This window comes from Podarcis bocagei (genome assembly GCF_964188305.1).
Source record: "Podarcis bocagei genome assembly, chromosome: 12".
NCBI classification, from domain to species: Eukaryota; Metazoa; Chordata; class Lepidosauria; order Squamata; family Lacertidae; genus Podarcis; species Podarcis bocagei.
Window position 1 is genome coordinate 41164986 of NC_138137.1, and position 16831 is coordinate 41181816.

The window sequence follows — 16831 nt, forward strand, 5'->3', positions numbered from 1 at the left end:
CATAACCCCATCCTAATTTATGTTCTGGACCATATCTTAAGTTTCTGCAAGTGACCAGTCCTGAGCATATGCTGGAATTAACTGCTGAGGTAATATAGGAATCACCCAACACAAGAACAGAACAGAATACTGCTTGGGCTACCCTGCAACTATAGTCAGCTACTAGTCTACATTGGCCACACTTATTTTTGATAAAACACAGTTAAGGAAGACTAGGAATCTGTTTGGAAGAAAAGGGTAGCTTGTTTATGTAACACATTAGCAAATAGTGTTTGGTATATTGATTGCTTCATAGTTATGTTCCTTAGCTTCATAATTGATGTAATAGTGGGTATTTTTTATTGGCTACTGGCAAATAATAAAACTCTGGAGTCAAATAGAATGGCACTCTAAAGCAAACGGAAGCAAAACTGATGAAATCTGCTGTGGCTATGTGTCAAACACTTAATAATAATAATAATAATAATAATAATAATAAAAATAATAAAAAAAGAGTCTTGCACCATGACTGCAGATCTGCTTGTGATTAGCTATCCCTACAGTGTGGATGAGATTTAAGAGCACAGGAAAAGGGGAGCAAGTGAGCTAGCTAAATAAATGTCTTGTGAACCATCTCAAGGCATTTGTTGACTATGAATGCAAGTTGACTATTTGTTGACTATGACCTGAATACCATTTGGCAGGAATTACGACTTGGGAGAGTGCTATTGCACTCATGTCTTGCTTGAGGGCTCCCCATAGGTATGTGGTTGGCCACTGTGAGAAGAAGATGCTAGACTAGGTGAGCCTTGGCCTGAGTCAGGAGGCTTCTTCTTATGTTGTCTTTTTGAGACAGGTAAAATAAAGCTGAATAAAGCTTATAATGCCTCCCCCTCTGCAGTGTAATTCACCCAACCGGGCAAGATTTTGAATCAAGTTCTAAGTGCTCGGCAAAGAGGAGCTCACAATTCTTAACTAAGAACTGAAACACATGACATCTACATGATAGGGAGAGAAACTTTACAGAAAGGCTATAAGCTTTTCCATGTGGGAAAATGATGTATGTGACTGAAAAGGGATGAAAATCATCTTTTCAGCAGGTGAATGCACAGGCTGTCAGGCCAGGAAAAGGAATGATGGAAGCTGTAAAGACAGAAGTTCACTCTCTCTGCTTCTGGGCCTCACATACTGAGGAGAGCCTTCTCATATCCTTCTTGCTTTCAGGCCCAGGATAAATATGATGAATATTCATGCAATCTGGTCAATATGGCTAGTCCATGAGACTTTCATGCTGGATGCTTACTGTTCTCAGATATGCATATAGACACATGTTCTAGCTGCCATTGTGCTGGGGCACCTCTGAACTTTTCAGCTATCAGCTTTCTGAGGGTTACATGCCAGTGGTGGATGAGGCCAGAGGCAAAAGAGCAACTAATGTACATTTTTATCTTTGTACAGTACCTGCCTGCCCTTGTGGTTCCTTATAAATATACTTGAATATACAGACCTCAGGAAACATCTGCTTCCACATGAGCCTCTTGAGACTCTTGAACATTTCAGGTTGCTTTGGCATATGATTTTTAAAGTCCAAAAAGATAACACGAAACACAAAACAGTTTAGTCTTTATTTAAACAACCTGGGTTCCTAATTCAAATAATTAAAACTTACCAACCAAGACAACAAGTCTGTATTTCTCATTGGGCTGTCGTCTATACTTTGCTACTTCTTCGTAAGTTGGGACATCTGCTGTATCGTACTGATCACTCTTCTTGCATTCATACATAGTCTTGTTTGTTTTTCTATCTTTTCTGCTGAGACGAAAACTCCTCCTGAAACCAGCTGTAGTTACGAGATTTAAAAAAAAGCAGAAGCAGGGGTTACTGTCATCAGCATAGCCAGTAGCCCATCTGCAACAAACGCTCCTTCATATGGGCATCTGTTACTTTTGTTACTTAGTAATTTTTCTTCCTTATATCTTGAAGGACCAAATTCAAAGTCCAAATTGTTTTCCATATATATTTGATTAGGCTCATGCAAGAGCATATGGGAGCCATATGGGGTGAAATTTGACGTCTTTTTAATCTCCATTGTTTTGTGTTTACTTTTGAAGTTCCCCTATGTTTTTAGATAGGATTGTGGCCTAATCACATTACCAAATTATTTTTATTCAAAAGGTGCCAATTTCAAAGTGTATGGGTTGCTGGTGAAAATTAGGAATGATGTATTTTTTTAAAAAAACAAAAACATCATATTGGTATAGCAGGCTAGATCTCTGTTAAGCACTGAGAACAGAAATATGAGGAAATGTCACATTTGTAATACAGACTTGCAAAATTTGCTGATATCCCTACCCCCAAAATACTGATAATTACCCCAACTCCCAGATACTGATCATTTTAAAAAGTGCTTGCAGAATCAACAGAAGACACTCATTCTTTATCTAAATATGTTCCCAGCTGAGATCATATATTTGACATCCACACTGGTTCAAAGTAAGTCAACAACAGCGATGAATGTTTCTAAAAACCTATTAGTCATAGCTGTCAACTTTCCCCTTTTCTTGCAAGGAATCCTATTCGGAATAAGGGAATTTCCCCTTTAAAAAAGGGAAACGCTGACAGCTATGCCTATTAGTAGCTTCACAGTCTTGAATTACATTAAAAATCAATTTTAATCATTGCAACACCAATATGCTTTGTTCTGATAACACATACATCATTAAATGGGGCATAAGATAAAATATAATTACGGGGAGAAACAGTCAATATATTAAACAACATAGCTCAGCCAGTCTACAGTTGTGTTTGTCACTGGAGTCAGATGTTCTACTCTGAACAATCCAGGACAGGCTTCTTATGATGGGAAATAGATCTCATGCCTCTTTGCCTGCTGAGACAGATCTTCACTGAGTTGTTGCTTGTCCTTACCAAGATCTGCTTGCCTTTATGTTGCCTAGAAAAGCCCAATGTATCAGTATGATCACCTTTAATTCAAGCCACTTGATACTTCTTTATGTTTCAATACTTTGCATCCTCTGGTGCACTATTGGTATGACCAGAACCTTCATAACACCATGGGAGCAGCAGTGAGACAAAATGGTAGCGCTCAGAGTCAATAGTGGCTGCTTTTAATAGAACCACAGGAATGTCTTGTCCCTTAAATGAATGAGTTACACAGATAAACGTCTAAGAATTCTATCACTCCCACCCTGAACTCCAGTCACAACTGCATCCCAGCATGCTGATCTGCCAGAGAATACAATACTTCTGACGTGCTGCTGTAGATCAGAGCTAGAAATTAAAAGATAACTGAATGCAGGAAGAATCCTGAATCACTACAGCCAGCCGTACACCTGAATAGGCAAAAATTTAAAGCTGTGATTGTCAGATGAAGGGTGGTATACAAATTTAATAAACAACAATATCAACAACAACAACAAATAGAAATGCAAGGAAAATGCAAAGGAAAGTCATTTAAAAAACTCATCAGAGTAGCTGTTGAAATAAGGGGTGTATGAAGAGATGGCAGTAATAGTTTTTCTGCATTTGCACTGAGCACTCCCTTTCCCAAACAACTTGGGAACAATCCTTGATGTGTGCCAGGCAAGAGGAAAAGGTGATGATGAGAATGATTTTTTGGAAATGTCCCACCCCTGGCAAAACAACAACACTTGAGAACAAGCAGGGGAAAGGTGATGGTGGTGGTAGTAGTAGTAGTAGTAGTAGTAGTAGTAGTAGTAATACTTATGCACTTGCTCACTCATAAAAAAGAACCAGGAAAAATGTGATAATTATTATCACCATCAATACGAAGCCTCTGAACTGCCCTCACCCAAACAACTTTGGAACAACCCCCATTGTACAGTATGCAGCAGAAACAACAAATGGTTGTCATAACCTTCCCCACCCCCCAGTATTCTACTGAGGCAGCTATCAAGCAGCCATCCACTCTACATTCCAATAGGCAGCAAAACAAACAAAGCAGCAATGGGAAGGACCCCCAGATTTCATCTCCCACATTTTCAAAGTTTCTGAAGCAGCTGCTCTATATGGATGGCAGGAAGCAAAGTGAAGCAAACAGAGAAGCAACTGGGTGGATCCAAAGACTAGGATATAAGACAGAAGCAGGAAAAGGGCACTAAAGGGGGACAGCAGCTATTTGAAGCCCCAAGTTTTCCCACTGCCTGGTGTCAAAACAGCTCACTTATCAATCACAGCTCTCACTTCACTCACTGGCTAATCATTTCACAGAAATTACTGGTGCTTAGAAGGGTACCTGCACACTTTGATTATAATTTTTTCCTAGGAGGGGTAGAGACATGTACTTTTGAAAAATGAAAGCTGGGGCACCAAATAAGGCCTTCACTGGTTCCATGGGGCTTATGGCAGCCTGGTAGCTCCTTCCAATTAGAGGAGTCAACTTTGCAAGCTAGCCCTGTTTCCTGCTGGTGGGAAAGGCACTCCTGGAGGGTATCTGAATGCCCTCCTTACTCTACAAAAGAATAGCTGCTGCTCAAAAGGTTTAGGCTCCCCTCTAGAAGTACATACTTGAGGGAAAGCAAAAACTTCCCTCTGTTTTGTTCCACAGATCATCAGTGAAAGGCACTGAAAATTAAGCCAGCTCCTGGGTGCAGAACCCTTTGCATTGATCCCATTTCATGGTCAAACTAGATTGTAACAAATTAGCAAACACTGAACAGGACTTTCCACCGCCCTAATGCTAATCCCCTCTTCCTGGTCAGGTTAAAGTGTTAGACTATTCCAAGTGCAATCAACCACTTTAGAAATGCTACACACTGAACATGTTCCTAGCAACTAGCTGTAGAAACAAAAGGGAGCAACACCCCCTCTTCTGGTAATGGCTCACACCATTCTTCTTGGAGACTAAAACCGGTATTTATACTGAGTTTATAAGTATGTTAATAAATAGCTATTTAAATAGTTTTCGCCAAAAGGGTGAAACCAATTATTGTTTTTAATAGTATGCAAACAGTTTACTACCAAAAAATAGTTTAACTACATGGTTTCAACCATTAAACTACATGAAAATTAGTTCAACTTCTGTCCTTCACTGCTGCCCATTTAATACCAATCACTGTTTTTCAAAATTGTATGCACTTTTTCCTCTATATACATTGAAGACAACTCTTTGTATATGTATATGTATACATATGTATATAGAGAAAAAGACAAGCCATTGTTTCCAATAAGTATCAACAGCAAACATCTCACAAAAAGTAGGTATCATTTAGACCTAAATGGTAAAGCCCTGCCCACAGGCTCACAATCTACAATGATATACATGCTTTGCGTGTCAAATTTAATACAGTTTGACATACATTATAGACAAATAGCAAGTTCTCTGTTAAACCAACACCATATCATTGACTAGCACAGTAAAAACATTGTTAATTATTTCTGGACAACTCCAGTCTGTAGGAAGTTCATTTCTGAGGCCACCTTATAACAGTACACCCAATTCCTGAAATATGACTAGGGCTTTTAAATAGTTTTTATTCTGTATGTCTGATACCACTGTAGTTTCACATTATGAATCCCAGAAATGACATTTCATGAAAACCGAATGAAGCTATAACACTTTCACCCTGTATCCACAGTTAAGAAACTGGGAGTGACCCAATGGTCTCCCCTTCTTCCTCCAACTTTCCAGCAAAAGTATCCTTCCAAGCCTTAGCTTAGAGTGCATCTGCATTGGCACTCACAAGGTTCCCTTCTAAACTAACGCTTGCTAACCTGCTTCAGATTCCGGTTGTGGAGATCAGTGAACATACTGGGCCAAGAGTGATACCAAACTGAACAGGCTGACTGCAGATACCTCAGGGTATGTAAGTATCACCTACATGGAGGCTCATAGAGCCCTGCTGGTAGAGGTATGTAGGAGGAAGGCCAAGGTAGTGATGGAGTTTTCTCCCCCTCTCATTATCTATGAATTATGGCGTATCTCCACACATCCCATGAACTACTCAGAATAATCTTATGATAACTGCCTAGTTATGCATTTTTATTCTGTATGACAAAAAGTGTGAGTTAAAGTTGATAATCCATCCTACTCAATTATACTAAGTTAAAGAAAATATATATTTCAACAGAAGAGATCAACTAGCAAGGTCTGGCATTAAAGTTGCTAATTTGAATGTCATCAGTGGAACTGCTATTATTCATCAGTCTCCCAACAGCAGTTCCCTGAGTGATGTCAATGATCAAAAACTATTTAAACAAAACAAGAAATCATTAAAGTAAATAAAACAACCATAAAACAGAGACCACAAGATTAGAAGTTACAGCAATAATCAGTAAGACAGAGCTCCCAAAATGAATTTCACAGAACTAAAATGACCATGCTAAAATCACAGCAACATGCAAAGATTAAAGAATTAATTATTTCAATTAATAAATATAATCAATTTTAAAATGCCTGGGAAAATAAAAAAGTTCTTTGCCTGGCACCAGAAAGGCATTAAAATGGGTGTCAGGTGGGCCTCTCTGGCATTCCACAACCAGAAGGCCTTTTCCCTTGTGACTATTCTCTCCGCACCTCAGTATGCAAGGGGTAAAAGGAGAAGAGTTTCAGATGATTACAGTGGTACCTTGGGTTACATACGCTTCAGGTTACATACGCTTCAGGTTACAGACTCCGCTAACCCAGAAATAGTACCTCAGGTTAAGAACTTTGCTTCAGGATGAGAACAGAAATTGCACAAAGGCAGCACAGCAGCAGGAGGCCCCATTAGCTAAAGTGGTGCTTCAGGTTAAGAACAGTTTCAGGTTAAGAACGGACCTCTGGAACGAATTAAGTACATAACCAGAGGTACCACTGTATTTCAAGGCACAGATAAATGTAACTGGGAAGAAAATATCATTCAGCTACTGAGGTCCCAAATCATGAAGGGCTTTAACAGTAAAAGCTATTCTGTTTGGATTGGTAGGCCTCCTGTGGCATGCAAATGTCAGGCATACAGATTTCTAAAATCTATCTTGAAGCATGGTTACACACAGACTTCTCTACCAGTCTACCTATCTGCAGTGTCACCTTCCCCTTTAATAAAACATGTGACATGGATATATTAATAAATTATGTAGCATGCCCTCAATTAGTTTCCACCTACTCTTGTGCTGCTGATTTACCCTGAGTAGTTCCTGCATCACCAGGATCTCAACCTCCTTCCCTATTCTACCACATTTTATACCCCAATATGGGCCAATTCTTACCAATAATTTGTGTCCTCTTCCCACATCCCTTCCTTGAAGAATAAAGAAAACCTAATATGGTATGTTCAACTTACAATGGTTCTTGTGTAGCATCTTCTAAGGAATTACCAGTAAACTACTTCAAGAATAGGTGAGCAAAGATGAGCCAGTCCGTGGTATTATTACTTGGCTCATTGACAAGAAAGTAATCCCAGCCATCCAACAGTACTAACTTACTTCCCTATAAGTCAGCAGTAGCCAACGTGGTACCCTCTAGATGTTATGGAGCCACCAACTCAAGTCAGAGTGGCCAATGGTCAGGGATGATGAAAATTGTAGCCCACAACATGTGTCAGGTACCACAATGGCTATCCCTACACTAAGTCACGAGGTTACAACTTTCACCATTCCTATCAGCTTAGTCAATGATAAGAGTTTATGGGAGTTGTAGTTCAATATCATCTGGGGACCCAAGATTGAAGAATACTGTGATAGAAAAATAATGTAGTCAGATGGAATATAGCCAGCCTAACATTTTGTCCAGAACAAGTATTTAAATTTCTTTGCAAATTCTGCCCAAGTAAATTATTTCCTCATATTCAAGGTAGCATTTCAATGCATTCTATATTTCAATGTTAGTAACATATGTTGCAGTTAGGATGCAGATCCTTTGTGTCAAATCCAGTGAGCCATTTTTTAATCTAGCAGATTCATAGCATGCAGTGATGCCCATTACCTGCAAACTCTGTAGCCATCCAGGAAAAAGCTGAGAAAGAAAGAGAGTCTTTTGTAAGCAACTGCTCACCTATGTGGGCTCCACTGTTGTGACCAGCACATTCAGCTTCCTCTGGATGAAGTGTAAAAGCATACAGAACAAAAGCCAAGAAATAAAGCAGAATAGTTAGATGCCCAGCCATGAATGCAAAAGAAGAGTTACTTAAAAATGACAACTGCAGAAAGCACAGCATAAAAAGCCTTCAATATGCCACTGCTTAAAAATAAATCACTGTGTTGTTCTGAAGTTGAGCAAGAGATTTTGGAGTACAGCAACATGCATATTTAACTTTTCACTGTTTTATTGCCTTATTCATGACAGAAAATAAAGAAGTGATTTTAAAAGGTGTTCTACTTTATATTTTAATGTAGGATAAAAAATACAACAGCTGAAACACAAAGGTAAAGAAATCTACAAAGAATATCAGGAGTTTTTGTATTTGGCTCAATGGATCGGACAGAAAGGGTATTTTTAATGAATATAACTTCTTAGGTATAAAATAGTATTGGTGCCTATTTTAATATACCAAATGTCTAACAAAATACTTTACAGCTTTTGGGTATATACAGATAGATAGATAGATAGATAGATAGATAGATAGATAGATAGATAACCTATCTAAAGAAATCAATGAGCTACAACTGTATGCTGCAAGTGAAAAGTCCCCCAAAGATTGACACCACAGCAGTAAAGCATCTGTCAAGCTGTGTTCCAAAATTGCACCCCTAATGACTGGAAAATATCCACTTTATTCATTGTCAAAGTTTGAATTTAAGAAAGATAATCTATTAGAGCCATGCAATAGGACTGACATCATCTTTAGCTCCATGGAAATGTCTTGTGTTAACGTATCTGCTTTGTTCAGTTATGTTACTTTGCTAACATTCAGAGGTTTTAGCACACATTCACTTCTGTTCTGCATACTTGACCCATGTGCAGAAACAGGCAGATCTGTTATGTTGGGCCCCCAAAATTCCTGCTATGTGAGGAGAAGGAAAAATACAAAGGAAGAAATCACATCTGACAATGGGATAACACATGTGGATCCCTGTGCCTTACCCCACAGGAATCTTCATGCACACATGCCAGTACTGTGCTGTAGGAACTACGTGCAGAAAGCAACATGTTCACAGTCTTCTACTACCACGATTCTCAGGACTGGAACAACAATTCCCGCAACAACAAAGCAACTGGCTACATATACTGCTATCTAGATGGATTATTTTCTAATTGCCTCTAAGTCAGTGATGACCTAGAATACTTAGTTTTTAAGCCATCACTTGCAGCACAGCAGGGAAACTTGTACATGTACCTTCAATTTCCTCTGAGAAGCGCAAAAGGGGGGAAAATAGGATGCAAAGTGATTATATGGACTGAAGACATAATGGAAGAATAAAAGGGGGGGAAACACCTACCACACTCAACTGTTTCCTCAGCTTAGAACAGCCAAAAGACAAGCAGACATGATTTACATTATATTCAGCACATAATAAAATGGGAAAAACAGAGCTGAGTAATATAAAGAACAGGTTAAGAGCATATTTTGCAGAAGTATGATGCACGGCACGTTCAGCGTTTTGCTGCAAAAGCCTGTACCCCAATTTCTTTTTTGGGAGTGGGAAATGACAGAACCTCACTTTCAAAATGTGTAAAGTTTTTTGGTGCGTATGCAAAGGCTATGTTCCCCTAACACTGTTTAAGAGACAGAAAGGTTTGCACCAGCCCTGGGATGAAAAAACAACACATTAACTAGTCATGTTCTGCTTAGCATCATAAGTAAGAGTCACTGGGTTTTCAATTGTAATTTTGAAATGGTTACACTCTTAAGTTGAAGCTAAGTAGTCTACAGGTTGTTGCTTTCATCCAGAGACTTCCTCTAGCCCAGAGCTTTCCAAACTTTTCATGTTGGTGACACTCTTTTTAGACATGCATCATTTTGAGACGTAGTAATTCAGTTTTACTAGCAAACCAGAGGTTAAACTAACCCCTTATAAGAGCACAGGGAGCGTTTGTGTGACACACCTACACATTGCAGCTGACACACTAATGTGTCGTGGCACAAAGTTTGGAAAGCTCTGTCTGAGCCCAGAAGGAGGGAACCTGAGGTTCTCCAGATGTTGCTGGACTCTGATTCCCATCAGCCCTAGCCAGTATGGTTAATGGTCATGAAGGATGGGAGCTGTAGTTCAGTGACATATGGGGGCGACAGGCTGCCCACCCCTGCCCTAGTTTATTAGACACATCCCAAAGCCAACTTACAATGCACTAGAACAAACTTTCTTTGGGCTCATTTCTATGCCTGCTTGCCCATCAAAGTCTCCCCTCCCACCAAAGACACAACTTCTGCTAGTACCACTTTTATTGCTCCTTGATCAAGCATCATTACTTTACACAGGTAGATTCTGATGAAATACAGATATCAGGGCACAACATACATGCATATCAGTTTTAAAGGGCACATGCATGTAGTTATTCAGATTCTTGTCCCTTTACAATACAAGGAAGTTGCAATCACAAAGGACAGGACGCCTACTTGAATGCGTTCTTAAGAGGCAAAGGATTAATAATAGTTCATATATGTGCTCTTTACAACTGATACAATGTATTATGAGAGAGTTGCTCTTACAGAACAATACCATTATCTTCTCAGCCAAGAAAGCCCAAGATCTGCCAAATCCAAACACTTTGGATTGCGCTGTTAAGAAAGAATTAAATTACAGGCCCTGTTAAATTTGTCATAGCCCGCCTTCTTTGAACCAACCCAGGAAGAGCTTAGTTGCTTAGCTGAGAAAGAAATGAAGAAGAGGACAAATACTTACTGGGGAAGAAAAGCCTCCTTCAGAATTTATTTTTTCAATGAGGATAAATTTTCCTACCTGAACTATTAAGGGTGTTGCATTTATGAAGTGAGCAGTGTGTGAGATCTGTTAACACAAAACTTGGCCAGCTCATTACCATGAAAGCCCCTTGCATTCACAAGGAGAGACCAGATTTCCATTGGCATGCTTGGACCCCTTAGGAGGCTACATCAACAAGAAAGCTTCCCGCATGGAGCACAATCCATGAAGTTGCATTATTATTAGTCGCCGATGTGGGTACCTGCTACTTTGATGTAAACCAAAGTATCTAACATTTCAGTTCTATAACGTTGCCTACTTATATTTGGCATGAATTATAAATACTGTTAGCCATCTCAGTTCTTAGATATCAAGCCCTTATACAGCTAAAACAGCACAAAATGGAGATGGGGGGGCATTATGGAAGGAAATAGCCAAGAAACTACAAAACAGCACACTGAAGACTGAGCATGCTCAATGAGCAATATTATGTTAATGAATATTCAGTCACTTTCAATTGAAAATCTCAAAGCAACTTGACAAGATTAAAATAAAATAAACAGTAGATTTTAAAACAATATACAATACAAAATTACTAAAATGTGACTGAAACAAAATCTTGGCTGACTGGGGGTGGAGGAAAAAAGGCTGTGTACATGTGTGTACTGAACAGGAGCATGCCACACTACAAATAAGAATAATTGTGGTTCCACTTTCTTATATATTTTTCTAAGATGGAAAGGCAAGTTTGGTTAGAATGGATAAAGAAAAAATTAAGCACGCAAAAGAAATATAGTTGTAAGATGCACAGAAAGGAAACTGACAAAAGAACTGGGCTGATGAAGTAACACAAATTACTTGAATGTAAATTGGAACACAACTGATGATTTATATCAAGGATCTGTTTTATTATTAGTTGAACATGCAACTGCTTTGCGACAAGGTTCTAAATGTTTGCCATTTGCTATGCATAACAGATGCATGACTATCCAGTATATTTGGGGGAAAGCAGGAGTCATTCAGTTCAGTCACTGGCCTGCATCACAATGCACAGCAGCTCCATTTTATAAATGAGCATCAATTGACAAACTATCATAAGCAGGATCACTAAGATTTTCGTATAAAAATCTTAAGGTATACAATTGAATTTCCAAGCTATACTGAAAATATTTAACAAAATTTGTACGTAAAAAGATTTGCATGAGAACGTATAAAAACAAAAAATGCTAATGTATTTTTTAAAGTGGATAACTTTTAGGCAAAAATACTGAAATTCTTCAAACGCACTCTTCTGTTTGATGACACAGCAGACTGCAAAGATGAAGCCTGTATTAATGATGTCACCACAGCAGCAAGTGACCCAAGACAAGATGACACTGACTTTATATAATTTAGGACTGCAAATAGTCATAAAAAGTGAGGTCAAAGTCTGCTGTCCTTGCAATAGTAGGGATTATTAGAGGAAGACTCCTCACTAAATGTCAGGAAGAATACTAGGTTTGAAAGAAGAGTGAAGATGTGTTTTGCTTGCTGACAAAACAGATAGTGGTATAAGGAGTTACAGTGTAGAATTCGACAAAATGAGTTTTACTTTCAGTGTTTGGGCGCCACATAAAAATTTGAATTGTGCACAATTAATTCTCAAAATTATAAAATAGGTTCCATCTTGCTTGAATGCACACCATACTAAATCACATGATATTGATATTGAACTATATAAATATATTTGACAGTGGTTAAATATTTCTTCTCTCACACTTAGTGAAAATTTTAAAAAGTATATAATTCAGTTTATATTTAATATCAAAATTACTATTTTATTTTGGTTATACACTTAACTAGGTCTTTCAGAGATTAACCACCCTATCCATTACACAATGCTAATTATGGATTAACAATATTAAATTATTATTAGTCATATGAATGAGAAGACATGTGATACAGCTTAAATATAAAAGCAAACTACCATGGTAAAAATCATGGTTCTGTTGGAAAGAAGGTGTTTTGGCCAGTATTAGTCTAACTGATTTTAATTACTGATGGTTCATGCTCTCTTTTGAAGACATATTACATCAAATGAATGACAAGTTTAAGGGCACGTGCATAAGTTACAACATATAACAAATGTCACCAATTTCATGCAAATGTAGTCCAGTGCTATCCTATGTCAGAAATAGAACCAGTTCACAAATATAAATGACTATTTCTCCATGCTCCTGACCTGCAACACACACACACAATTCCATGCAACCATTTTATATTAATTTTCCAAAACCTCACAGAAAGTGGCTCATCATCTTGCTGTCCAACTTCAAGTACACCAATAAAATGATTTGGTTTAGAGTAATGTTACTGTCTTTGTTCTATAGAAGAATGAACTACTGTGTTTTTTTAAAACTAGAACTCTGAAACCTTCAAACATGCTATTTTAGTCCATGATGAGAGATACTGTGCTTTCACATCATTTGCTTTTGATATAATTCTAATTAGGCACACAGAAAAAGTACTTGCTAGAATATGCTTGCTACATTTTAAAACTTATGCCTTAATTTTTTTGCATATTTTGGATCAAACCCACTTCTTATAAGTCCAATTCAGTTCTAATAAAAAAACCAGACAGAAAATTTGATAAGCATATAAGAGTGGTAACAGATCATATATCAGCATGATATTTATTGATATGTTCTAAAAACATACTCCAAAGCAGCTTCACACAACCTCCAGATATTGTTAGGACTATGCTTCAAAAGTAGATGGATGAGCCTGAAAAAAGCACTGACTTCACATGTGTCCCCTTTGTGTAGTATTTAAATACCCAGTGAGTCATTAAGAATGCCCTTCCAATAATTAGAGATTGGCGTATTTATTATTTTATTAACTGTAGGCAATAGGTTTTGCATAAGTATTAATGTCGGAAGCAGGGGTAAACCATTTTCTTTAATGAAAATCCCATTCCTACAGCATCACAGGTTTCGGCCTGCTGATATATCTTAAGATACCAGCGCCATATCTTAAAAAGAGCTGATACAAGACATATTTGTGTGAGCGAAGGAGTATGATTTCTAAACAGACTTACATGATTTTCTATTGGAAACTTTCAAGGGCTGAACCTGTACATCTGATCTTCTTAGTGCAAGCCTCCTATAAAGTGATTTGGGGGAAAGGGGCGGGGGGAGACAAGCAAAACTCTTTAATTTTCATAGCTATTTTGAGATTAACACTCCATATCAGTCTTTTCCAAAGTATCCTGATTTTTAGAAGACATATTCCTAAACAATACAGTCTGCTCAAAGTCTATGAAATTAAATCCTAGAAGGGTTTTTTATGTTCTCCAAACACAGCTGCAGTTGTTATTCATGCATAGTACATCAATAAAGATACAGATACCAATGTATCTTTTCCATATGTTTTCCTTTCCAAGGTGGATCACAAATATTCTATAAGGTTTTGTCATTATTAATGTGAATAGACAAATAAAGAAAACCAAACTACTTGGGCAACAACTTACGAAGTTCAGACATTTTACCATAAGACAAAACTTGAAAGTTGATTGACCTTATAATCCATAAGTGCAGGCATAACAATTATATCAAAGATATACTGATCACATTTTAAGTATCAGAGAAATCAGAAACTGCTCACCTTTCTTGGAAATGCTTTGATGGAATTAAGCCTGCCCTGGGATTGGCATTACCTTCAAGCTTGGCTTGCCACCAAGTTGCATCATCCTGGCTCATGATCTGAAGAATATCACCTTTTCTGAAAGGAAGTCCAGCTTCTTTACAGGGAATTGCTTTATCCTCACTGGGATCATAGTCAAACAGAGCTTTCATGAAGATCTGGAAGAAGACGGCCTTATTAGTAATTAAATGTCTTATTACAACCCTCAGTCTCCGTTTTTATTGCTTATTGGCATACAAACAACATGCGTAAAAATACAATTGTAAAACACATTTACATATGGGTACAAAATATATTTCAGCCAGCAATCTGAGTAAGTCCCTTTTTCTGAGTAAAGGACCTCTTACCTTTCCTTCTTTAGATGCAGTTTCTTCTTTGATACTGGGTATAATTTTAAATGTAATGGCTCCTTGTGACTGGGACTAAAAGGATGTGAAAAACAAATTATTAAAGCATTCAGTACAAGTTAAAGAAAAACAATAAGGAAGGTAGAGCTAATGCAACTTGTAGTGCTAGTTAACTTGATGTGATTAACATCTTAGTACCTCTTTATAATAGGCTGTGCTACGATATTCTCTTCTGTCCTAAAAACAGACACGTTCTGATAATTTATGCAAAAGTTTGTTAACAGAGTGTTTACAATCAAGTGGTGTATAAATTGTTATGGGTTTTAAAAAACAAAACCATAAAATAAAGAAGTGAATAGCCTCTCTTGATCTATCAAAGAGTTAATGAACCAAGAAATAAAGGATATAAAAATAACCAATGCAAGAAGAAAGGCCAAGTCAGGCAGGAGGAAAAAACTGAGGACTGTGCCTGCCTCCCAGAGTTCTTTGCTCCTGCCTCCATCACGTGCTGGGGGTTGTAACGCAACCCATTAAGCTCATCATCAACTGCCTTAATTATTCCATTTGTAACCTACCAGAATTTGTATAATTTCTTCTGGTTTTTTATCATCTACAGGAATTCCATTAACTTCCTTAAGTTCATCGCCAACATGAATGAGACCTGTGGAGCATATTTATTTAATAACCATTTTAAAGTTCAATACAATTGTGCATATCTAACATTGTTTCAAGTCATGGTCATTCCTACTCCGCAAAGCACAACAGATTTCTACTTCTCTTCTACCCATATGCAATTTTATAGCAAGGTCTTTCTGTCTCTCTCTCTTTGGGAAGGCAAAAAAGAATTGTGTTTGTAGTTGTTTACTTTAATATTAAAGGTAAAGGGACCCCTGACCACCAGGTCCAGTCGTGACCGACTCTGGGGTTGCAGCGCTCATCTCGCTTTATTGGCTGAGGGAGCCGGCGTACAGGTTCCGGATCATGTGGCCAGCATGACTAAGCCGCTTCTGGTGAACCAGAGCAGCACACGGAAACGCCGTTTACCTTCCCGCTGAAGCGGTACCTATTTATCTACTTGCACTTTGACGTGCTTTCAAACTGCTAGGTTGGCAGGAGCAGGGACCGAGCAACGGGAGCTCACCCCGTCGCAGGGATTCGAACCGCCGACCTTCTGATTGGCAAGTCTTAGGCTCTGTGGTTTAACCCACAGCGCCACCCACGTTCCTAACTTTAATATTACTATAGTTTTATTGTAATGTGATTGTTTTTAATCTTTCTGCCCAGAGAACCTTTGTTACAGGAGAGCATATAAATGCTTAGTGCACAGAAGTGCTCAACTGTGAAACTGTGATACAGAGAGGCTGATTTGATACCTTCCTTCTTGCTGAGTTTCTAAATGTATTTCACTAATGAGATAATTTTCAAACTGCTAAATTGCATCCATAATACCAAAATCCTATCAGAGATCCTATCACAATAATCTAAAATAATATACATGGCAGAAACCACAAAAAGGTTTCTGGATGCAATTACCTACTTTTACCAAGCAATTTAGAATTCATTTGAAGCACCAGGCTGGCTATCACATCTCAGCAATCACACTTTTAAACATTCTTACCACTTCTATCTGCAGCACCTCCACGCATTATTCGAGCCACAACAACAGCTCCAGTCTGTTCATCCCTTTTAATAGTAGCTCCCTTTAAAAATAAATTGAAACATTATTATGATTTAATGCTGGGCTACACTGAACAGTTTTCTACCAGCAACCTTTCAGTAACTTGAGGAAGGTAACTATATTTGAGATTCCTGTCTTTACAAATGAAGTTATCAGGACCCCTCTATTCCCTGGGTGTTAAAGTATTTGTGAGGTGTTCAAGTACTGAACAATGAAAACATTAACACTACATATAGAAGACTACAAAAGTCTAGATTTTGTTTTTGTTCTAAAAGACTACATTCAGAGGAGTTTTCCACATCTCCCACATTATCTGTGCTTAAAA

At 38.0% G+C, this 16831-nt stretch overlaps 1 protein-coding gene across 3 annotated transcripts in view; it reads right to left on the bottom strand.

The window, feature by feature from the left end:
• Positions 1-16831, bottom strand: part of MPP7 (MAGUK p55 scaffold protein 7) — an 82870-nt gene that overhangs the window by 15327 nt on the left and 50712 nt on the right. For 2 of the 3 annotated variants that reach the window (XM_081164121.1, XM_081164120.1), the window contains exons 7-13: positions 16447-16528; positions 15404-15489; positions 14829-14903; positions 14443-14639; positions 13877-13941; positions 7925-7954; positions 1649-1819 (exon numbers count right to left, since the gene is read on the bottom strand). In XM_081164121.1, coding sequence (XP_081020247.1) covers positions 1649-1819; positions 7925-7954; positions 13877-13941; positions 14443-14639; positions 14829-14903; positions 15404-15489; positions 16447-16528 — 706 coding nt within the window. The remainder of the gene's footprint in view (positions 1-1648; positions 1820-7924; positions 7955-13876; positions 13942-14442; positions 14640-14828; positions 14904-15403; positions 15490-16446; positions 16529-16831) is intronic. The other variant, XM_081164122.1, reaches the window with a different exon arrangement.